This window comes from Asparagus officinalis, chromosome 8, assembly GCF_001876935.1.
Source record: "Asparagus officinalis chromosome 8, Aspof.V1, whole genome shotgun sequence".
NCBI lineage: Eukaryota > Viridiplantae > Streptophyta > Magnoliopsida > Asparagales > Asparagaceae > Asparagus > Asparagus officinalis.
This window is the reverse complement of record NC_033801.1, coordinates 26,084,923-26,110,216: the sequence shown is the minus strand read 5'-3', so window position 1 is coordinate 26,110,216 and position 25,294 is coordinate 26,084,923. Positions and strand designations below refer to the sequence as shown.

The following is a 25,294-nucleotide window of genomic DNA, read 5'->3' as shown; positions in this document are numbered from 1 at the left end:
ATTAATGTATATAATTTATGAATAAATAAGATATATGACTGCTCTTGTTGCAAAAGTTATTTTGTAGATGATCGTAAATAAGTTCTAAATCTTAATATTGTTCCTTCTTTCCTTCTTGAGCTCGTGTCATTAAATTTCATGATATTTTCTTACCATTTAGATTCACTCTATTTGACCAAATTTAGCGAATTTCCAATTTTTTAAATTACTAAAATGTAAGGGTCCTTTTTGAAGTTTCATCATTATTTCTTCTATGAAGTTTTCAACTTTAATGATTAACCCAGAAAATCAAGTGGTGCATGATGGCAAGGATGAGCTAATTGTGCGCCCTTAGAAACATTTGTAATTTGAAACATTTGTAATTTGGATTTTTTTTACAAATTTCTGTAAACTTATGTTCTTCACCAATTTTGTAAAATCTTGGATTTTTTCTGCAAAACTTATAATATATTGAAGTCTTCTTGGTTTTGGTAAGTTCAGTGAATCTTTTCAAAAACTATACAATTTTTGAAAATATTTTGGTTATTTCTACTAATTTTGTAAGTTAATTTAGTTTTATAAAATCTTCAAATTATGGAAGTCTTTTGGATATTTCTATGAGCTGTGCAAGTTCTACGTATTTCGGATGTTTTTAGCTTGATTAATGACATATACTTAACATTTGCTCCCTTAATTATGAAGATAATTTAGGAGTGAGAATATTTCATAATATCACCTAATTATCTTTATCTTTATTTTTAAATTTAAATATAAGAAATGAATGATAAAATAAAGAGTTCTATTTTTTATTTATTAGGTGCCAAATTTAAATCTTTAAATGGTCAAAATTTTAAACCTTTATATATTTTATCTAGTAAATAAATTTTTAAGTTTTGAGATTTTCTATTTTGTAATTTTTTGAGAACTAGTTGAATAATTTATTTAAGTTTTGAGTTTTTCTATTTTGTGATTTCTTGAGAAGTGGTTGAATATGGAGATTGAAAATTTTCTATAGCTTTTATCTTATTAAATATATCTTAATTAATTAGAAATTATTGCAATGAGATAATATTATAGTTATTTCTATTAATTAGGATAATTTAAAATGTAAGGAATTCTTTTGGCTTTTTGTGCAAATTTTATAAATTTTTGCAAAAGTTTCAATATTTTAAATTATTTTGGGTTCTGGTGTAAATTATATAATTTCCAAAAGTCTTTTGGGTATTTCTACTAACTTTTAGGTCAATTCTTGTTTGTAAAATCTTCAAATTATGTATTTTAGGTATTTTCACGAGTTGCGTAAATAAAATTTTAAGTTTTGATATTTTCTATTTTGTAATTTCTGAAGTTGAGCTATTATCTTTAATTTAATATAATTTTTAACATACTTAAATCAAAGTTGAGCTTATATACATATTAATTGGGATATATAAGTGAAGCTTATATCTATTATTAATTAAAATTAATTAAAAATGGAATATAATAATTATGTAATATCTATAGAAAATTTTTCTTAAACTCCCACTTCTAAAGGGGATTATGATCTTTAAATGCATGAATATGTCAACATTAACCAAAGAGGGTTAGAGTCAAGGCTTGGCTTCACATTAAAAATATTTCAAATTGAATCTTAATTAGTTAGAATATTCTCAAGGCAGAAAAGTCCAAAAGGCAAAAGTCAACTTCTTAAAGGAGAGATCACATCATCACATGGGAAGATCATATTCCTTTAATAATTTCAGCAGTTAAACATTTATAAAAGGGCTTTACTTTAATAATCTCACTAAGTATATATTTAGAGTGGGCTTTAAATTTGATTACTATACAAAATGTTTGCCAAGGAGGCCTGTGATGGAATATAAGGCACCGAACATTATCCAACTTCAAATTATTGGGAAGTTTAGGCATTTCATGGTGGCTTCCCTAGTCATGGTCCAGATATCTCACTGAAATAAATAATAAGAACTTTTTTAAATGGAGAACTTAGATTTATTTCTCACTGAAATAAATAACACGTTTTAGTAAAATAGTACTGTAGACTTAGGTTCTCTTTGATTAAATTGTTTAACGATTTTTGTGAAGATAAGTGATGAGCTGTTAGTTAACGAACTCTTGTTAGAAATAATTTGATTCTCAAAGCGTAGAACACATTGTTTTTAAAAGCGGGCCTGCATCACCAACTCTTTTAACTTGTGTACTGGGATTACCAATAATACTACATTATTGTACTTTTATTTATTTATAAAGGACCAATAATATACTATATCATAAAGGGAGACATTCTGATAACAAAGGAAAGGAATTTGATTCTCTTTTTTAATAGAAAAAAAAAGAGATTGATGGGTGATTTATTAAAAAAGGGAAAATTGTGGCAATGCCCCAAAAACAATATTTTCATGTGCTACAGCCCCTTCATTTTTTCCTCTTGTGGTTCAGCCCTGAGAAGTGTCACATCATATGCTGCAGCTCTCTTTTAGCAATTATTACCCACCAACTAAGCATATAGAGAAAATAAAAAATACAAAATCGCAAAATACCCTTATCTACTCTATTTTTCCATGTTAGGTCTATTTAGAGTTCATGTTAGGTCTAATTTCATGTTAGGTCTAATTTAGAGTTCATTTTAGGTCTAATTTTATGTTAGGTCTAATAATAGTTCATGTTAGGTCTAATTCCAGTTTATGTTAAGTCTAATAATAGTTCATGTTAAGTCTAATTTCAGTTCATGTTATGTCTAATAATAGTTCATGTTAAGTCTAATTTCAGTTTACGTTAAGTCTAATAATAGTTCATATTAGGTCTAATTAAATAATAGTTCATATTAAGTCTAATTTCATGTTAAGTCTAATAATAGTTCATGTTAGGTCTAAAAATAGTTTATGTTAGGTCTAATTTCAAATTAGACTTAACATGAAGTAAATTAGAATTAAAATGAATTTAACATGAAGTAAATTAGACCTAACATGAACTGTTATTAGATTTAACATGAACTGAATTTAGACTTAACACGAATCAAGTTTGTCATAACATAAAATTAGACCTAACATGAACTGTTATTAGACTTAACATGAACTAAAATTAGACATAACATAAAATTAGACCTAACATGAACTATTATTAGACTTAACATGAAATTAAACCTAACATGAACTATTATTAGGCTTAACATGAACTATTATATTAGACATAACATGAACTGAAATTAGACTTAACATGAACTATTATTGGATCTAACATGAACTATTATTAGGCTTAACATGAACTATTATTAGACATAACATGAACTGAAATTAGACTTAACATGAACTATTATTGGATCTAACATGAACTATTATTAGACTTAATATGAACTATTATTAGACCTAACATGAACTATTATTAACATGAACTATTATTAGACTTAACATGAACTGAAATTTGACCTAACATGAACTATTATAGACCTAACATGAACTAAAATTAGACCTAACATGAACTATTATTATACTTAACATGAACTATTATTAGACATAACATGAACTTAAATTAGACTTAACATGAACTATTATTAGACTTACCATGAACTGAAATTAGACCTAACATAAACTATTATTAGACTTAACATTAACTGAAATTAGACCTAACATGAACTCTAAATAGACTTAACATGAAATTAGACCTAACATGAGCTCTAAATAGACCTAACATAAACTTTAAATAGATCTAACATGAAAGAATAGATGAGATAATGACATTTTGGGGGTTTGTACTTTGTGTGACTCACTATTTAAACCTTTTAAATGCTCACTTAATAGTTGATGTCGGACTATCTTGGGGTATTACAATAATACATTAAAATTTATCTCTTCGGGAATTTGAAGAAGTATTAGCACTTTGTTATCACTTTAGATAAATTTTTTTTGAGCAGCTGGAACAACATGTTCAGAAAATTTATTAACTAGAGAAAATAAATAGATACTATAATTTCTTCTGTAAATACCATCGATACAGTTGATCCTCCATCTCTTGATCTTGGTTGTAACTCTTCGGTTTAATAAAATAGTCTTGGATTTGATTCACATTGCAATTAGCCTAAAGAAGACAAACAACCTAGCATCTAACCACCTTCCTTAACACTAATGACGATGAATTACTGTACGGACGTACCCAAAATCGAAGCTTGTCAAGTTGCAAGTTGCCAAAAGAAATAAGCAGTTTGATTTGTTTCCGAATTATTTTTTATCTGGATAAAAAATAATGTTGAAAGCGTGTTCTAGCTAGTTCAACAGTGCAATTAAAAATGGGACCGATAGTTAAATCAAGGTCAAACTCAAAAACTGCTGTCATCCAATTTAGTTTCATAATACAACCTCGTCCATGACAGCCCATGGATTCGACAAAAAGAAAGCAAAAAAGAAAAAGAAAAGAAAAGGAAAAACAAAAGATTCATGTCAGAAAATTGATTTATTCCATCCCGCATCAAAGTTGATGTGACATGATTACTTATTTTGAGATTAGAAACTTGATTACTTCTTCAGAGAGAGAAAATAAAGTAAACGAATCGGAGATATTGTTGGAAATTAGAGAGTAGATGAGGAGATAATTTTTTTGCTATGTTATTCATCAACTAAAAGTGCTTTTATATAGGCTTACAAAACAACTTAATCACCATAAAAATCTAAACTATTATTCATCAACTAAAAGTGCTTTTATATAGGCTTACAAAACAACTTAATCACCATAAAAATCTAAACTAATTTCAGATTTATTAGCCACTACTCCACTAACAAAATAACAACTAAAGACAAAGTCAACTTTGAATCATTCTTCAACACTTCCCCTTGATTCAAAATTTCTTGTCATTGTTGGATTTAATCTAATAAATCTATTTGTGGGCACATATGATTAATCAATGTGTATTGCTATCTTTCAGGATAACCCACTAAAGTGATCAATTAAGTTGGGTTAATTTGGTATTTAAATGTAATCATGGGGTCATATGTGCAGATACCAGGTTGTAATTGTAATTTATTGAGGGGCTAAATTACAAAAGTACAACATCTATAAATAAGGAGTTATGGTCCCTAACCTAGGGTTACATTCTCTAATTCTCTTCACCCCCATCTAGAAAGAGAAATTCGAATTTAGAGGAACCCTAAGGTTAGAAGATCCAAAACCCAAAATCAAGATCAAGCAATGGATTCAGGTATAATCTTCCGCTCTTTTAGATCCTTGTTAATCTCTTTGAATTAATCATGGCTATATGGTTTTAGATCTCAAGTTTTATGATGTAGATCTAACAAGTGGTATCATAGCCACCTTGATTAATTCTTAGGGATTTAAGTTTTATTGGGTTTTTGATCTTAAATCTCTGGTTAAAGATTCATTTTTTGGGGTTCGGATGAACAGTAATGTTCGGTGAACAGCACCGAATTTTTTTTTCGGGTGAACAGTAAAGTATTTTTTTTCGGATGAACAGTAACTGAAAAATCGCCGGTGAACAGTAACTTTTTGGAATTTTTGGATTTTTCTTTGATTTTTTCCTTCAATTTTTTCCAATTCTGGATCTGTTTTGAAAATAAAAATCAAAGATTTTTGGGTTTGACGGCGGCGGTTTCAGTTTGAAACCCTAAGGGTTCATGGCGAAAATTAAGGAGGTGGTTACCTCAAACGAACCTCGCGTTCGTTCAATTTTAACCGAGCTTCGCGCTCAACGAACCTCGCGTTCGTTCTAAGTTCGTACTTCAGACGAACCTCGCGTCCGTGCTTCAGTCGAGCCTCGCGTTCGAACTTCAGACGAACCTTGCGTTCGTACTTCAGACGAACCTCGCGTTCATACTTCAGTTGAACCTCGCGTTCATTTTTTTTAACGAACCTCGCGTTCGTTCCCAAGTTGAACCTCGCGTTCTTTTATCAAACGAACCTCGCGTTCGTTCATTTTCAGACGAACCTCGCGTTCGTGCTTAAGTGAGTCTCGTACTCAATACAGTCGAACCTCGCGTTCGAAGTTAAGGGAACTTCGTGTTCATTATGGTTAAGCCTCGGCTTTTCATGGGTCCACTTTGGTATACTTAATTTATTCAATTAAGTTATGGGCCCTAATTAAGCTGTGAGACCCCAATTAGGGAATTCAGTTGATTTAAATTAATTTTTTTTTAATTTAAATCTAATTCGGTTTTTAATCAATTATTTAATTCAAATATTATGACACTAAGGTATTAAGGTTGTCTCTCACTCCAATTGATTAATTGAAACAAGAAGTTGCCAAAGTAACCTCTCTTGTGTAGATTGTTCATGAGGAATGTGAGATGTTTGTGTGTATGCTTTCGTGTAAATATTTAATCGGCCCAAAGGAAGGTTAATATTTATTTAGACTGTATACACATCTGCGATGATAAGCGTGTGACAATTATAAGGTTTACATGTGAATAATGAATCGATCCAAAGATAGTTTCATTATTTGACATGAGTTATTGTCAATGTTTGATCATTGCAATTTAATCAGCCCAAAGGAAGGTTAATATTTATTTAGACTGTATACACATCTGCGATGATAAGCGTGTGACAATTATAAGGTTTACATGTGAATAATGAATCGATCCAAAGATAGTTTCATTATTTGACATGAGTTATTGTCAATGTTTGATCATTGCAACAAGGTATCACTTACAAGTTAATATTACTGTCCAAAGACTTGATATTAATGTTGTGCCGGTATCTTGGATGGGGATTGTCATTATTTGAATTTTATTGATTATGGTTATTGATGTGAGCATTCTTTTGTTTTATTTCAGCTAATGCATCTGCTGCAACAATTTCTGCTAACATCAACTCAATTCCCATGCTAAATGGGACAAACTTCAAGGTTTGGAAAGAGAACATATTAATTGTTCTTGGCTGCATGGATCTTGACTATGCATTAAGAACTGAACAACCCCAACCTCTCAATGCGGATAGCACTCCTGATGCAAAGAAGGAGCATGAGAAGTGGGAGCGTTCAAATCGCATGAGTCTTATGATCATTAAGCGCGGCGTTCCGGAAGCCTTCAGGGGCATAGAATCCGAAGGGATTACTAAGGCTAAAGATTTCCTTGCCGAAATTGAGAAGCGTTTTGCGAAAAACGATAAGGTAGAAACAAGCACGCTTTTAGCTCGCTTGATTTCAATGAAGTATAAGGGCAAAGGAAATATCAGGGAGTACATTATGGAAATGTCTCATATTGCTTCAAAGCTTAAGGCACTTAAACTCGATCTTTGTGACGAGTTATTAGTGCATCTGGTTTTGTTGTCTCTTCCTGCACAGTTTAACCAATTTAAGGTCAGTTATAACTGTCAAAAGGAGAAATGGACTCTAAATGAGCTCATTTCATACTGTGTGCAAGAAGAAGACAGGTTGAAGCAAGATAAGACAGAAAGTGCTCATTTGGCCTATGCCTCTAAGGATAAGGGCAAGAAAAGGAAGAATGATAAGGAAGCTGCTAAGGGTCCAGTTGAGAAGAAACAACATAAGGATAATCAGGGTTGTTTCTTCTGTAAGAAGCCTGGACATGTAAAGAAGGACTGTACAAAATATCACGCCTGGCGTGATAATAAGGGTACGTTCCTTGCTTTGGTCTGTTCTGAGGTTAATTTAGCTTCAGTACCTAGAAACACTTGGTGGTTAGACTCTGGTGCTACTACTCACATAAGTGTTTCTATGCAGGGTTGCCTGAGCTACCGAAAGCCAAGTGATGTTGAAAGACACATCTTTGTGGGCGACGGACAATCGGTAGATGTGGAAGCAATTGGGCACTTTAGGTTGTTGTTAGGAACTGGTTATTATTTGGATTTAAAAGATACTTTTGTAGTACCGTCTTTTAGACGGAATTTGGTTTCTGTTTCTGTATTGGACAAATCAGGTTATTCTTGTTCATTTGGAAACAGTCAATTCAGTTTATCTTTTAATTCAAATGTTGTGGGAACCGGTTACTTGAGTATTTATGACAACCTATATTTGCTTGATACAATTGCTTCTTACAATGAATCCTTGCATGTGGAATCACGTGGTACTAAGCGTAAATTAAATAAGGAAAATTCGGCGACATTATGGCATAAGCGCTTAGGTCATATCTCAAAAGGTAGAATTGAGCGTCTTGTGTCTGATGGCATTTTGGATTCCCTTGATTTTTCGGACTTCGACGTATGTGTTGAATGTATCAAGGGAAAACAGACCAAAGTGAAAAGATTAGGTGCCAACAGATCTTCGGATGTCTTAGAATTGATACATACGGATATTTGTGGGCCATTCCCTACGGAATCCTGGAATGGTCAACAATATTTTATATCATTCATAGACGATTACTCACGTTATGGGCACCTATATCTTATTCATGAAAAATCTGAGTCTCTGGACATGTTCAAAGCCTATAAAGCTGAAGTTGAGAATCAACTCAACAGAAGAATTAAAACCGTCAGATCTGATCGTGGTGGTGAGTACTACGGTAGATATGATGGTTCAGGTGAACAACGTCCAGGACCATTTGCTAGATACCTAGAGGAATACGGTATCGTCCCACAGTACACCATGCCGGGTTCACCTAGCATGAATGGTGTAGCTGAAAGACGAAACAGGACTCTTAAGGATATGGTAAGAAGTATGATTGCTCATTCTTCTTTACCAGAGTCACTCTGGGGAGAAGCACTTAAGACAGCAGCTTACATTCTGAATAGAGTACCAAGTAAAGCAGTTGCTAAAACACCTTATGAGCTTTGGACTGGTCGAAAGCCCAGTTTAAAGCATTTACATATTTGGGGATGTCCAGCTGAGGCAAGGCCTTATAGGCCAAATGAAAAGAAATTGGACTCCAAAACAGTTAGCAGCTACTTTATTGGATACTCTGAACGCTCTAGGGGCTTTAAGTTTTATGATCCCACTATAAGGAACATTTTTGAGACGGGAACAGCAACATTCTTTGAGGATGTTGAGTTTGGGGGGAGAAATAAGGTTAGAGACATTAGTTTTGAGGAGGAATTGGCTTCAGATCCAATCCATACAGTTACTTTTGACAATATTCAGGTTCCTATACCTGTTGTTGCTCAAGAAGTAAATCCGGAACCTCAAGATGATAATGTTGAACAACTCCCTGTTCCAGAAGAACAAACTCAACAACCTCAAGAACCAGTGCCATTAAGGAGATCCACGAGAGAAAGGAGAAATGCTATTCCGGATGATTATATTGTATTTCTCCAAGAACATGAGGAAAGTAGTGGAATGTTAGAAGATGATCCAATCAACTTCTCTCAGGCCATGAAAAGTTCTAACTCTCAACAGTGGATTGATGCCATGAATGAAGAGTACAAGTCTATGCAAGACAATAAGGTTTGGGAACTTGTCCCATTACCAGAAGGTGCAAAACCAATTGGTTGTAAATGGATTTTTAAAACCAAGCGGGATGCAAACGGTAATGTGGAGAGGTATAAGGCACGTCTTGTGGCTAAAGGCTATACTCAAAAGGAAGGCATTGATTATACAGAGACTTTCTCTCCGGTTTCATCGAAAGACTCTTTCAGAATAATCATGGCACTTGTTGCTCATTATGATCTTGAGTTACATCAGATGGATGTTAAGACTGCATTTCTCAATGGAGACATTGATGAGATGATCTATATGGTGCAACCAGAAAACTTTGTGTCGGGAGACCCAAAGAATATGGTCTGCAAATTAAGGAAATCCATCTATGGACTCAAGCAAGCTCCTCGTCAATGGTATCATAAGTTTCAACAAATAGTTATCTCGTTCGGTTTTGAGATGAACATTGTTGATGACTGTGTATATCACAAGTTCAGTGGGAGTAAGTATATTTTTCTGGTTCTGTATGTGGATGACATCTTGCTTGCCACTAATGATATAGGCATGTTGCACGAAACCAAGAGATTTCTATCAAAGAATTTTGAGATGAAAGATCTTGGGGACGCCTCTTTTATATTAGGGATCCAGATACATCGAGATCGCTCTCGGGGTATTCTTGGATTATCACAAAAGAGCTATATCGATAAGGTACTTAAAAGGTTTGGCATGCAAGATTGCAGACCAGGTGACACCCCTGTTGCTAAAGGAGACAAGTTTAGTCTCAATCAGTGCCCTAAAGGTAACCTTGAAATTCAGGAAATGCAGAAGATTCCTTATGCTTCGGCTGTAGGAAGTCTAATGTATGCTCAGGTATGTACGCGTCCGGATATTGCGTACATTGTTGGGATGTTAGGCAGATACTTAAGCAACCCTGGTATGGATCATTGGATAGCAGTCAAAAGGGTTATGAGGTATCTTCAGAAAACAAAAGATTACATGCTCACATACAGAAAATCAGAGAAATTAGAGGTCATTGGGTATTCGGACTCTGATTTTGCTGGATGCCAAGATAGCAGGAAGTCTACATCAGGCTACATTTATATGTTAGCAGGAGGAGCTATATCATGGAAAAGTGTCAAACAAACACTAGTAGCTTCCTCCACTATGGCAGCAGAATTTGTAGCTTGCTATGAGGCATCCAATCAGGGAATATGGCTGCGAAATTTTGTCACGGGACTGCGCATTTTGGAAAATGTTGAAAGACCACTAAGGCTATATTGTGACAATAAATCTGCAGTAATGTATTCCAATAACAACAGGAGCTCAACTAAGTCAAAACATATTGACATTAAGTTCCTGGTTGTGAAAGAAAGGGTACAGAGTGGACAGATATCCATAGAGCACATTGGGACAAACTCCATGATAGCTGATCCTCTTACTAAGGGATTGCCACCTAAGGTCTTTCATGAGCATACTGCTCATATGGGTGTGGTATTATTTGAGGATATTATGTTTTAGTGGGAGTTTGTATTTGTGGTGCTTTATGTTTGGTTGTATTGTCTGATCAGAATAAAGTATTCAGTTAAGACACTCTGTTACATTATGTTTGGTTTTGACCTCACTAAGGAGGACCAGTTGAAAATAGACATGTACTGATCACATTGCATGTAATTTTCATGCTGCACATCCATGATTGATCTATGTCGTTTGATTGTATTGGTATATGTGACCATTGATGGGTCGAGTCACGATAAATGTGACGAAGGCCGCTTTGATCCTATATTGATATAGTCAATGGACGAGATTGTTCGGAAATACCATTTCAGTGATAGCAATTTTTGAGCTCATAAGGTTATACACAGTTTAAGGAATCATATGGTGCCCAAGTGGGAGATTGTTGGATTTAATCTAATAAATCTATTTGTGGGCACATATGATTAATCAATGTGTATTGCTATCTTTCAGGATAACCCACTAAAGTGATCAATTAAGTTGGGTTAATGGGTATTTAAATATAATCATGGGGTTATATGTGCAGATACCAGGTTGTAATTGTGATTTATTGAGGGGCTAAATTACAAAAGTACAACATCTATAAATAAGGGGTTATGGTCCCTAACCTAGGGTTATATTCTCTAATTCTCTTCACCCCCATCTAGAAAGAGAAATTCGGATTTAGAGGAACCCTAAGGTTAGAAGATCCAAAACCCAAAATCAAGATCAAGCAATGGATTCAGGTATAAGCTTCCGCTCTTTTAGATCCTTGTTAATCTCTTTGAATTAATCATGGCTATATGGTTTTAGATCTCAAGTTTTGATTTAGATCTAACACGATCCACACAGACGAACTCATTGTAAGTTACCCCATATTTAACCTAAATGCTGCTCCATATACACATTCTCATATCTTCGACGCTCACTCTGATTTAGCAGAAAGCACTTCTCTCAATCTCTCCATGGCGCACATCTCACCATGATTCCTAGAATAAAATTTATTTTTTAAGAGGTATAATGTCACCTGCTAAAGCAGCACAAGCTGGCAGCTTTCTTATAGATTTGAGCAAACCCGTAAGTGGACCTGGAACGACATTGCTGACAGAAAGAGAACCTCGCTCATCAATGATTATGTTGGTATTATGCAAGTCTCCTTCATGAACCCAGAGGTAAGGCTTTCCCCTCTTGAAAATATAGTGCACCTTCGAAGTGTGAATCTCACTCTTGCTGCCTTTGGAGTCGACTTTGATGGTGTTGAGGTGAGCTTGGGAATTTGCACCCAAAATGCTTCTGCATCTCTCGGCGACGGTTAAATCCGCTGCCTTGCTCTTCATCATCGCCTCCGCCATTGATTTTAGGGCTAGGGTTTTTATCCCCCCTCTCCTCGTTTTTGAAGAGGACATCACTCTATATTTTTTTAAAATCCTCACAAACCCAAGAAACTTGGAGCTCTGATACCATGTTGGTAATTAGAGAGGAGATGAGGAGATAATATTTTTCTATATAATTCATCAACTAAAAGTGCCTTTATATAGGCTTACAAAACAACTTAATCACCATAAAAATCTAAACTAATTTCAGATTTATTAGCCACTACTCCACTAACAAAATAACAACTAAAGACAAAGTCAACTTTGAATCATTCTTCAACAGATATCCTATACCTTCATGATTAGTGCTTTGATATAGTAATATTTTTTTTTTGTTCACCTTTTTCTTTTATGGAGAAGTTAGAGTTGGCTTTGAGAAAAACTTTACACGTTAGATTTAAAGTGTTTATACTCACTATTTGATAAGTGAAAGAATACTTCTTCAGAAGAGCTAATTACATTCCGATATTCTGAGGCAAGGTGTAATTATATATATAAGTGATTTTAGAGTTTGTGTATATATATATAGGTAATCCGAAGGTTATTGGTTGTGAGAGTGATCCTAGAATCTCACTGCAGGTTAACACTTTTTTATTACAGATTATTCGGATGTTAGAATTAGCGTTAGGGTTAGGGTTTGGATAGGATAAGGATTAGGATTGGTGTTAGGATTGGGGTCAACTCAATGATTACTCACTAAAATTCCATTGTTGTAGCCCAAGTTAAGTTTAACTGATGTAATTACAATTAGTAATCTTGAGGTTTGTCGTGTGTACATGTAGACTTTAGGGGTTCATGTGTAATAATATTACACTTCAGGGTATCTGAATGTAACTAATCCAAACTAAAAAGCATGGTGTCTCTGTGAATGAGTTGCGTATTGCTTATGATCTTGTTACAAAATAATCATTCTTACATTAGCCTTGCAAAACTAATGTACAAAATAATCATTCTTACATTAGCTATGCAGAACTACTGTATTTGGCCCACACATTATTTATTTCATTGCTTTTTCGAACAAAACCACAAGAGTGAACTCATATCTGTAACTCTATTTACTAGTTAACTCTATTACTTATTCATTAAGTCAGATTCCAATAGCTGTATTATATGAAGGCTTAAGCCGCTCATCCTCATCCTTAATTCTCACTAATTCTAATAAAAATAAAAAATTGAATACTCGTTCTATACGGTGGGACCGAAAATTATTAAGTCTATTACTTAATAATACTCATTCTTTCACTCTATATATTACTTATTGTGTAGTCCAGATATCAGTAGCTGTATGAATTCATGAATGAATAAGCCGTTCATCGTCAATTTTATTTCTCTTAATAATAATAATAAAAATAAAAAATTAAATACTGTTGGATAGCAGTATTCCTAATCTATTTTGGTAACATGAGATTATTAGGATTCCTAATCTATTTTGGTAACATGAGGTTATTAGGATTCCTAATTTGTTTTGTTTTTGATTTTAGGATTCCTAGTCTATTTTGGTTTTAGTTTTTCTATATATATATATGGAGATTAGAATCAATCATTAAAATAGAGGAGAGTTGTAATCAGAGATTAGAGAGACTTTTGAGCATTGTGAGAGAAAGATATTGTGAGCAAGTTGAGAGCTTTGGTTGAGTGTTAGTTTGTGGGTTTTGTGAGATTGTAACCCTTTGTACTCTCCTTGATTTAGTAGAATCTCCCCATCCTCTCCCCGTGGACGTAGGCAATTTGCCGAACCACGTAACATTGGTTGTCTCGCTATTTGTGTGATTTGTAATAACTTATTTAGGTTCCCTCGACAAGCCAGTCCTAGAACTGATGAGAGGAAGAGCTGATATCTCAATTGGTTGAGATATTTTACTTAAAGTTCTTATTTCCTTGGTGAAACAGGAATTCCTATTACGATCTGACTCTCTTGTTGTGCTACCAAAGTGCTGCCGAAATTTTCACTGTACGCAACAAGTGGTATCAGAGCCCAGATTTCAGATCTAGGGTTTTTGGAATTAGGTGGAGGAAGATTCTTGTGTGAAGCTTGGTTCTTGGAGTTCTAGGCTTCGGTGGAGATAGCATTAGGAGTTACCGTTGGAGATTTCGCTTTCCTCGTGTGGACATGAGATCTATTTGGAAACCGATCTAGGGTTTAGTTGGGTGATTCTTAATTTCTATCAAAGTTTGATCCTTTCTCTACAACTTGGAGTTAGTTTGCAATGGGAAAAAAAGGTGAAAGCAGCAAGTAGTGGCGAGTACAGTTCAAGTTGGTTTTCAGAACACCAAAATTAGTGTGGTGAAGTATGACGGTAAAATCAATTTAGGTTTGTGGATGAGCGACGTAAAGTGTGCGCTCAATGCTCAGAACTTGGAGGAGACCATCATGGTCCACGAGAGACTACCAAAATATGAATAGGCGGTATGAGAAAAGATGAATAGGAATGCTTGTGGGATGATCAGGTAACATGAGCTGAAGTATGATGTGATTGGGGTGACGTCTGCAATGAAGATATGAGAAATTCTTAACAACAAGTATCTTACGAAAAGTGTTGAGAATAGATTGCATTTGCTGCGAAGATTATTTAAATTTTAGATGTCCAGAGGCACCTCGCTTGCGGCTCATGTGAACAACTATACGAAGTTGTTGTCGGACTTGACGAATGTTGATGAGAAGATATCGAATGAGTACAAGGCTATTATCTTATTGGGCTCCTTACCGGATGAGGAGTATGACACCTTTGTGCTCACTTTGTTGAACGTGAGATCTTCTATCAGCTATAGTGAAGTTACTAATGCATTAATGAATTATGATTTGAGGAGGAAGGACAAGGAGACTTCCCGTGCTAGTACTTCAGACGAGGTCTTGTCGACGAGAGGTAGAAGCTCATATCCGAAAGGTGGTAATAGAGGAATGTTAAAGTCAAGAGGTCATCACCAGCTAGGAAAGAACCAATGTGCATTCAGTAAGGAGCAGAGATATTGGAAAAGAGAATGTCCAAAGATCAAAGAGAAGGAGGATATTAAGAAAAAAAGGCCCGAAGGCCAATGAGGTGAACGTTGTGAAAGACGATGATTCCGATGATTCGAGCTTTTCTCTACTGATTACTCCGGAGGTGAACCACTTGGATACATCAGATTGGATGCTTGATTCCGGTGCTACCTATCATGTGACCTCTAGGCGAGATTAGTTTGCATCTTTTGAGAAGCTCAATGGGGGAGTTGTAGTAATGGGAAATGATCAATCCTGTAGCATTTGTAGAATAGGTACCGTGAGGATCCGGATACACGATGGAGTAATTCGTGAATTGAAGGTGGTGAGATTTGTTCCTTAGCTGAAGAAGAATCTTATCTCAGTTGGAGCTTTGAAGGAAAAAGGATTCAAAGTGACCTTTGAAGACGCTGTAGCAAAGGTTACTAAGAGATCTTTGGTGGTGATGAATGGAGTCCACAGTTAAAACTTGTATTATCTGAAGGGGAGCACCGAGATTAGCCAGATTGTTTCAACTATTTCAGAGGCGGACATGAGCATGCTTTGACATTATAGGTTGGGGCACACATGAGAGAAGTCACTGCAGGCTTTGTGCAAGCATGAGCTATTGAAGGGAGCCAAGATTGGTAAAATAGAATTCTGTGAGCACTGTGTTCTTGGCAAGAAAACAAAGATGAAGTTTGGGACTGCTATTCATAGGACAAGAGGCATTCTGGACTATATGCACACAGACGTTTGGGGTCCCACCAAGACTGCATCACTTGGTGGTCGACATTGGTTCGTCATGTTCGTAGATGACTATTCTAGGCGTTGTTGGGTGTACACCATGCAGCATAAGCATGAAGTCCTAGATTTGTTTGTGGAGTGAAAGAAGAGATTGGAACTGCAGATTAGGAGAAAGATCAAGACGTTACGATCCGACAACGGTGGTGAATATACTTCGGACCCCTTTTTGCAGCTATGTCGAGATGAGGACATAGAGAGATACTTCACGGTTAGTCATACATCGCAGCAGAATGGGATGACAGAAAGGTTAAATCGGTCTTTACTAAAGAAGGTGTTAAATCGGTCTTTACTGGAGAAGGTTCAATGTTTATTATCGCAGAGTGGTTTGGAGAAGATCTTTTAGGCTGATGCACTTATATATGCGAGACACCTCATTAATAGGCTACCTTCATCTGCGATTGAGGGGAAAACCCCTATGGAGAAGTGATCGGGAGAGTCATCACTAGATTATGACCAGCTCAAGGTATTCGGGTGCTCTGTATTTTATCATGTGAGAACAGATAAATTGAAACCTCGAGCTAGGAAGACCATATTTGTAGGATTCAAGCGTAGTGTCAAGAGATACAAACTATGAGATCCAATTGATAGGAAGATTGTGCTTGTTGGCCTCTTTGTTTTGATGATGTTTAACAAACAATTTACCACTAATGTTGTTTGTCTAGTGTTGGTATATTTCTATTTATTATAGACAAATAACTAGTTGGAGGATGGATGGAATCGAGCCTTAACGATCATATCAAATGGAGGTTGGCGGAATTGTGGAGTGAAGCAACGTCAATTCAAGTTAAAGATCCAATTACAAGCTTCTTCCGCAAAGTTTACCAAGTCATGCTCATTGAAGACCTTCATCAAGATTGGGTATATTTAGTATAGGTTTATATTATGTGTGTTTAATACTCTAAGCTCAATATCATATACACACACAATATTGGATTTTCTCACAAAATAAGCTATTTTGAGAAAACTTTGTGATATTATTTTATTGACCATGTTTACTTTATATTCATGTGTTATAATGTTTATGAAGATATTTCATAAAGTTTCAATATGCGTTTAAACTCTTTTTGTCAAAAACATGTTCTTAACAAATTCATATTCATGCATGTTTTTACAAAATAATGAGTTTTCACAATTGAGAAATAAAAATTGAAAATTTATTTTTGTAACATGTTTATTTTCATGTTTATAAACATTTTGCAAAGTTTCATCAAGTTTGGAATTGATTTGTTATGTTTAATGGAATTTACAAAATCATAATTTTCATTCGTGCATGTTCGTGCATGGTTTACAAAATAGATGAGTTTTCATAAATGGAAAATGATATTCAAGAAATTCTTTTTTTGACATGTTTATCTACATGTTTAGAAACTTCCCTCAAAATTTTACTATTTTTGAAGTTTATTTACTGTGCCTAATTGATTTTACAAAATCGTGTATCACAGCAGATTTTCAGAAACTGTATTTTTGTGTTCAAACATTTATTTCTCTCAACTGGAAAAATATTTTTCAGAAATTCTTTCTCTTACATGTTATTCTACATGTTTTGAACATTCTTACAAAATTTCATAATTTTTGGAGTTCATTTACTATTTTAAATTGATTTTACCAAATAGCTGCGCACTGCTACAGTAATCCGGTCGACCGGACCGGTCGACCGGAAATGTCTCTGGACGTTGGTTACTGTAGCTAACGGCTATAATTCCCAGATTTTGATATATCCATTTTTTTGTCTTTTTGCTTGGTTTTCTTGGGTTTTTGGGCTTGTTTCATGAGCCTATATATACTCCATGCCATCATACTTCTAAGGGCACTCAAGAAATGTTTTAAACAAGTTTAAAGAGTTTTAAACAAGGGTTTAAGTGTGTTTTAGTGTTTGTTTGGTTTGAAGATTATTTTCACAAGTGGAGGAGATCATCTTCTTGTTTGGGCTCCAATCTCCATCTCTCCATCTTATCATCTATTGGAGAAGTTTTCTAAACTCTATCTAGCTTTACATTTGCTTAGTTATTTGATTATCATTCTTTAAAGCTAGTTTTTATATTGAGTTTAGATTTGATTATATTATCTCATTGTTACACACACCCACTTGAGCTTATTGTACTTGCATACATAGTATATTAGGGTTGTGAGAGATTGTAACATTGAGTTGTGCTTAATTGTGTTCTCATCTATTGTAGAGAACAAATTTATATTTGTTACATTGTGAGTGGTGTAAGGTTTTCAGTGAGCTAGAAAACCGAGTGTGTTGTGAAGTTTTCGGTGAACTAAAAAACCGAGTGTGATGAGTGACGTTGTTCGGTGAGCGTTGAAAACCGACATTGTGAGGTGTAAACGTTATTCAGGTGAGCGTAGAAAACCCGGTTGTGATAGTGGATTTCTCCCCGGGAGTGGGGAGCGGAGACGTAGGACGGAAGGTCCGAACTCCGTGATCATTTGAGTGTGTTTGAGTTTGTCATTGGCGCATTTGCTTTTGCATTTATCTTATATCGCCAATTGTGCATTGATCATTTATTTCATCCACTATCTAGTTCATTTTGTTTACCCTTGTGTTAGTTTTATATCCTTGCACATACATTGCCTATATCTCTTTGTTAGGATATATCTTGTTGTTCTTATTGCTTATCCTAGCTTATATATCTTGTTGTATTTCATACTTACTAGGATAACTTGTTTATTAATTTTAATTGGCATTTAATCGGATTAGATTAGCATAAGACCCTAATCAACCCCCCTCTAGGGTCTAACAGTGCTGAGTAGGGACGTCACGTTCGATGAGGCTTCTATATTGAAGCTTTCCAACTCTCATTAGGTGGAGAGCGACCCGACAGAGGAGATATCGCAGGTGGTGAAGATCGATACAGCTACATAGTATTCAGATGGTGCAGTATCCATTAGAATACCGACTAATGTGATGCTAGATGAGCACGACGGTGACACGGAGGATACGAGTACTGATGTGCAGGATCATGGACCGACGGCTCAGATTCAGGATTCTATTACGGTTCGGAGACAGAGGAGAGACATACAGATGCCAACACGGTATGCCGACACAGTTGCGTATGCACTTTCGATGGAGGGTATCGATGAGATGGTGTCTACTACATTCAGAGAGGCCGAGTAGAGTTCGGAGGCTGATTCGTGGCAGGTAGCTATGTAGGAGGAGATGAAGTCTCTTCATAAGAATGATACGTGGGAGCTTGTTGAGCTTCCAAATGGGCGGAAGACAATTGGTTGCAAGTGGGTATACACAAAGAAGGAGGGCATTGAGGGCACTCCATTGAGGTTCAAAGCTAGGTTGGTTGCGAAGGGCTATGCACAGGAGGAATATATTGACTATAACGAGGTTTTCTCTCTGGTGGTGAAGCACTCTTCGATTCGGATTTTGCTAGCTTTGGTGGCACAGTATGGATTAGAGTTAGATCAGTTGGATGTGAAGACCGTATTTCTTCATGGTGATCTTGATAAAGAAATATATATGACTCAGCCATTGGGATTCCGAGCTGCAGGGAAAGATAAGTTGGTTTGCAGATTGAAGAAATTGCTATACGGTTTGAAGTAGTCTCCTCGACAGTGGTATAGACGATTCGATGGTTTTATGATTGGTCATTCGTACACTCGGAGCCAGTTTGATCCTTGCGTATATTTTTGTAAGTTGAAAGGATGTGCGTACATCTATTTGTTACTTTATATCGATGACATGTTGGTTGCCTCTATTTCCAGATATGCTATAGATGATCGATGACATGTTGGTTGCCTCTATTTCCAGATATGCTATAGATGAGTTGAAGGCACAACTTTCAAAGGAGTTTGAGATGAAGGATTTGGGTGAGGCGAGATGAGTTGAAGGCACAACTTTCAAAGGAGTTTGAGATGAAGGATTTGGGTGAGGCGAAGCGCATTTTAAGGATAGAGATCGGCAGAGACAAGAAGAAGAGTAGAATTTGTTTAACACAGGTAGCTTATTTGAAGAATGTTCTACAGCTATTTCATGTTAGCATGAATACGAAGCTAGTTAGTATACCATTAGGAGCCCATTTGAAGCTTTCAGCTGATCTTTCACCGAAGACGGTTGAAGATCAAGAGTTGATGTCGAAGACTCCATATGCGAGTACGGTTGGGAGCTTGATGTATACGATGGTATGTACGAGGCCGGACTTATCACATGCGGTGAGCATGGTTTCGAGATACATACACGATCCAGGAGTGGGTCATTGGGACGCCGTGAGATGGACTTTGAGGTACATTTTAGGTACGCTCAATGTTGGTTTGGTTTATGAGAGAGACACTACAAGTGTGTAGTTATGCATTGGTTATATTGATTCGAATTATGCCGGTGATTTGGATATGCGCCGGTCTACGATGGGGTATGTGTTCACTTTGACCAGTGCGCCGGTGTGTTGGAGATGCACCTTACATTCGACGATGGCTTTGTCTACAACGAAGGCAGAGTATATGGTGGTTACAGAGGATGTGAAGGAGGCTATTTGGCTTCGAGGATTTTTGGAGGAACTTGGTATATCGTAACGGTCCGTCACCATTTATTGTGATAGCATGAGTGCTATCTATTTGGCGAAGAATCAGGTTTTTCATGCGAGGACGAAGCATATTAACGTTCGTTATCACTTCGTTCAAGATGTTCTTGAAGATGGCGATGTGGAGATTGTGAAAGTCCACACGAAGGATAATCCGGCGAATATACTCACTAAGGTGATTCCTAGCAACAAGTTTGATCATTGTCGAAACTTGTTGCACATTCGTGATTGTTAAGGCCGTTGACGGCCATTTGGATGAACTACGAGCGGCTTGATCCCTTGGGAGAGGGGGTACGTAGATAACCACATTGGTGCAGCCGAATTTGGTGAGACGACGCATTGGTGCTCATGTTGGTGTCGGCTTAGTTTTGGGAATACTTTGCCAAGGTGGAGAATTGTTGGATAACGGTATTCCTAATCTATTTTGGTAACATGAGGTTATTAGGATTCGTAATCTATTTTGATAACATGAGGTTATTAGGATTCCTAATTTATTTTGTTTTTAGTTTTAGGATTCCTAGTCTATTTTGGTTTTAGTTTTTCTATATATATGGAGATTAGGATCAATCATTAAAATAGAGGAGAGTTGTAATCAGAGATTAGAGAGACTTTTGAGCATTGTGAGAGGGAGATATTATGAGCAAGTTGAGAGCTTTGGTTGAGGGTTAGTTTGTGAGTTTTGTGAGATTGTAACCCTTTGTACTCTCCTTGATTTAGTGGAATCTCCCCCATCATCTCCCCGTGGACGTAGGCAATTTGCCGAACCACGTAAAATTGGTTGTCTCGCTATTTGTGTGATTTGTAATAGCTTATTTAGGTTCCCTCGACAGGTTAGTCCTAGAACTGATGAGAGGAAGAGCTGATATCTCACTTGGTTGAGATAATTTGCTTAAGGTTCTTGTTTCCTTGGTGAAACATGAATTCCTATTGCGACTTGACTCTCTTGTTGTGCTGCCGAAGTGCTGTCGAAATTTTCGCTGCGAGCAACAAATACTCGTTCTATACGGTGGGACCGAAAATTATTAAGTCTATTACTTAATAATATATACTCATTCTTTCACTCTATATATTACTTATTGTGTAGTCCAGATATCAGTAGGTGTATGTATTCATGAATGAATAAGCCGTTCATCGTCAATTTTATTTCTCTTAATAATAATAATAATAATAAAATGAATGGTTGTTGTGAACGGTGGATTAAAAATTAGTTTAATGATACGTAATACACTCCCAAAATTGATTCAATCCCTACAAAACGTCATCCATTAATCCTAATGACTTGGTCTTTATTAGTTTACATCTTTGTAGATATATTCTTGTCTAGATGCCATAGATTTGTAAAGATATATAACCATAATGGAAATATGCACATAATAAAAGATATATAGCCATAATGGAGTATAGGACTTATACATCATATAAAATAGGGATAAAATGATAAATAAAAGATTTGAAGAGTACAATTGAAGGTATGAAAATGAAAAACACATTAATTCTAATCTACAACCATTCACTTCTCAAGAAGGCTTCCCTTGTCATGTTATCAATGTCTTACTGAAACAAACAATATATAGGTCTATATTCCAAAGTTTACATTCTTCTTTTTACTCATTTAAATGATTGAGTGGGGTTTTACTTATGTCACTCTTTGTCCTTAACTAATCTGTTTAATGATTGCTAAAAAGACTAGCAATAAGTTGTTAATTAATTAGTCTCACCTAATTTTATGTTTATCAATAAAAGATTCTCCAAACGTATATCCTCATTAGTATTCACGAAGAGACACCCATAACAAACAAAAATAAAGGGCCTTCAATAACAGAAACAGACGAGCATCTAATAATGGACGACTTGACTATGAAGACACAAGAAAAATAATAATAATAATGTGCACCTTCAAGGCTTTAACATATGAGCTCTGATCTACAGCCACAAAGAGGCTCATTAGCTTCCAAAGATACTTCAGAACCAGAGTGAAATTTGCATTTACTTAGCTTTTTTATCCTAAACTTTGTGGTCTAATCCTACTCTTGATTTAACTTGGATCAACAATCATAATTAAAGAATTCACTTTATGTATATTGAAGGGGTTTTCTATCTGCAGACGTTCGGAAAAAAAAAAAAAAATCACTCTGTACGTGCTTACTACTTTGTTGCTCGACACCGTTTATCTCCATCTTTGTCCATTTTCCCACACATGTTGGTAGTATTTATCTAATTTAAATAAAGTTCATATTAGATCTTGATTAGAAGCTATATCGAAATTTTTACTGTCCTCCATAAGGTTTAAAAGTAGAACATCCCGATGGCATATGCAAACGAATGTTCTGATAAGATTTATATTCAACCTTTTACTGGTGGCCCCACAAGCCCTACCAACCGGGCATTTACAATCATCACAAACGACATGGAGCTATTGTACCTCATGTACTGAGAACACTTAACCGCGACGCAAGTTGCATGAAGGAATAAACTTTTCCTTATGCTACATGAAAAAAGTTGAAAGCGCGTTCTTTAACAGCCACATCGGAAAAAAAATGTTTTCTTTGCTCTTACACTCTCAACCATAGCTTTTTTTGCTTATTTTTTTTTCTTTAACAGTGACATCGAAATTGCATCGATACACATGCAATGGGTACGTATTTTAATTACATCTCTGTCGGTGCTAATTTACTACTAACTAATGATTTCTCAAGTTATCATAAATAACATAGTGTTACTCAATGAATTGGTTCGATTCAAAACACAGTAAGAGCATATTTTTAGTAAACTATAACTGGAAATAACCAGATTCAATTAAAGGAGGTGTGCATTTATATATACTAAAGGTAGAAGTACGTGTAAAATTTTGAAAGAATGGGGTTAATGATATGAGGATACGTACTTCATCAAGTCTTAGAATTTAGCTTCGCCCGTGAACTGGCATGTGGGATGCTGCTCAGGACGAAAAAAAAATCTAGGTCAGCAAAATTATTTGATCCTTTTGAGCCTGGAATATGTAACTCATAAAGACGTGACACATGCTAAATTCTAGCCAAGCATATATATCACACTGAGAGCAGTCAAACCCAGTAGAAGAAAAATGGTAAGTTGACAAGTAAACGGCCATCACAATAATGGAGTCAAGAATAGTGTGGACAAATGGAGAAGCCAAAAGCCATTGAAGGCTGCGGTCGCCAATTGGCAGCTGACCCTACATTATCTGAGAAAATCGGGCAGTTGACAGGAACCCATCACCGATGGCTGTGGAAATGTGTAGCAGGCGAAAATTCAAAGAGACAGCTTGCATCTTGTCATTTTAATAAAAAATAACTTACATATTATCATTTAACAATCATTTACGAGCTCCTATATAATAAAGGGGGTAGAGTTTGTATCGATGCAAACCAATCAACTAAGCTTCTAAAAGCTTTAGGCACAAAAGGCACAGCCAGCAAATGGGGACTCTTAGTAAGGTGAGGCGAAGGCCTCCCTTGGTCCTAGCTCTCGCTCTCTGTCTGACCGCAATAACCCTAGCAGAGGCTGGCGAGAAGCCTTACATTTATGCTTCTCCTCCACCACCTTATCACTACAAGTCACCCCCACCACCTCTCATAAGTCACCTCCTCCGCCGCCACATGTAACCACTACAAATTCTCACCACGCGTCCGCATTCTCCCCCTCCGGCCGCTCGCATTCTCCTCCCCCCTTCCGTTCGAAATATCACTACAGAATCGCCCTCCCCCGTCCTCCAGTACACTCCCTCCACCCACCTACCATGTAATAACATTCACCACCCCCACCTTCACCTCGCCGCCCCCCACCGTACAGACATACAGGCTTCCGCCCCACCACCGTCTGCCATGCTCCGCCCACAACACCTACCGCTACAAAATCACCGCCAACCACCATCCCTTCACCCGCCCACCTTACCACTTACAAGGTCACCACCTCCTCCAGCTCACTCGCCTGCCTCCACCTTACCACTACAAATCCCCGCCTCTCCCGCTACACTCTCCGGTCTCTCCACCGTACCACTACAAATCCCCCGCCGGCCTCCAGCGCACTCGCCGATCCACGCGCCGTATCCCAGCTACAAGTCACCTCCTTTCCTCTAGCTTCACTCTTCCTCCACCGCCCTACATACAAAATCCGTGCGCCTCCTCCAGCGCACTTCCCCCACGCCGTACCACATACAAATCACCGCCTCCTCCCAGCGCACTCTCCTCCACCTCGCTTCACCGATACAAAAGTCCCGGGCGCGAGCTCCATCTCGCGCTCAGCATACTCTATCCCCCATAAAATCCCCACGTGGCACTACAGCTCCCTCCTTCTATCCACTATCCATACCACCAGGCCACCTCCCAGGCCGCACTCTAGCCCGCAACCCTGTGCCCATCGCCACAGCCGCAGCCTCTACCGTTCACCTCCTTCTTCACCCTTATCTTCCAACAAGTACCCTCCCCGAAGCCTTCCTCGACTACAAACAACGCAGCGCTCTCCTCCCAACTACTCACCGCGCCGTCTGCTCCAGCTTCCGCCCTAGCCACTCACGAGCCCCGACTTATTATGCATGGTCACGAACTACCTGCGCGTCTGTTAGACAACTTCCTCCCCCCACCCTCTTGATTAACTTACCCACAAATAACGCGAACCATCCCCCGTCGCCATTTCGCATACCCGCCACGACGTTCGATTCCCCCACTTCGGCTGACCCCCTCGACTAGACAAGGTTCCCCGTTCTGACGACGTACAGCTCCTCTTCGCGACTTCGCCACCGCTCGCCCTTCACCACTTAGCGACGACGATCCATGCACCCCACCATCGCGGCGCGAAGTACACATCCACCCCCTCAATTGTTACCCGCTCG

At 36.9% G+C, this 25,294-nt stretch overlaps 1 protein-coding gene across 1 annotated transcript; it reads right to left on the bottom strand.

The window, feature by feature from the left end:
- Positions 11,779–12,129, bottom strand: LOC109821030. Its single transcript, XM_020387225.1, has one exon. It carries the CDS (start codon positions 12,127–12,129, stop codon positions 11,779–11,781), a length of 351 nt encoding a protein of 116 aa, XP_020242814.1.

Excerpts from the sequence above, each read along its gene's own strand:
- LOC109821030 (XM_020387225.1), bottom strand. The coding sequence starts at position 12,129 with ATGGCGGAGGCGATGATGAAGAGCAAGGCAGCGGATTTAACCGTCGCC.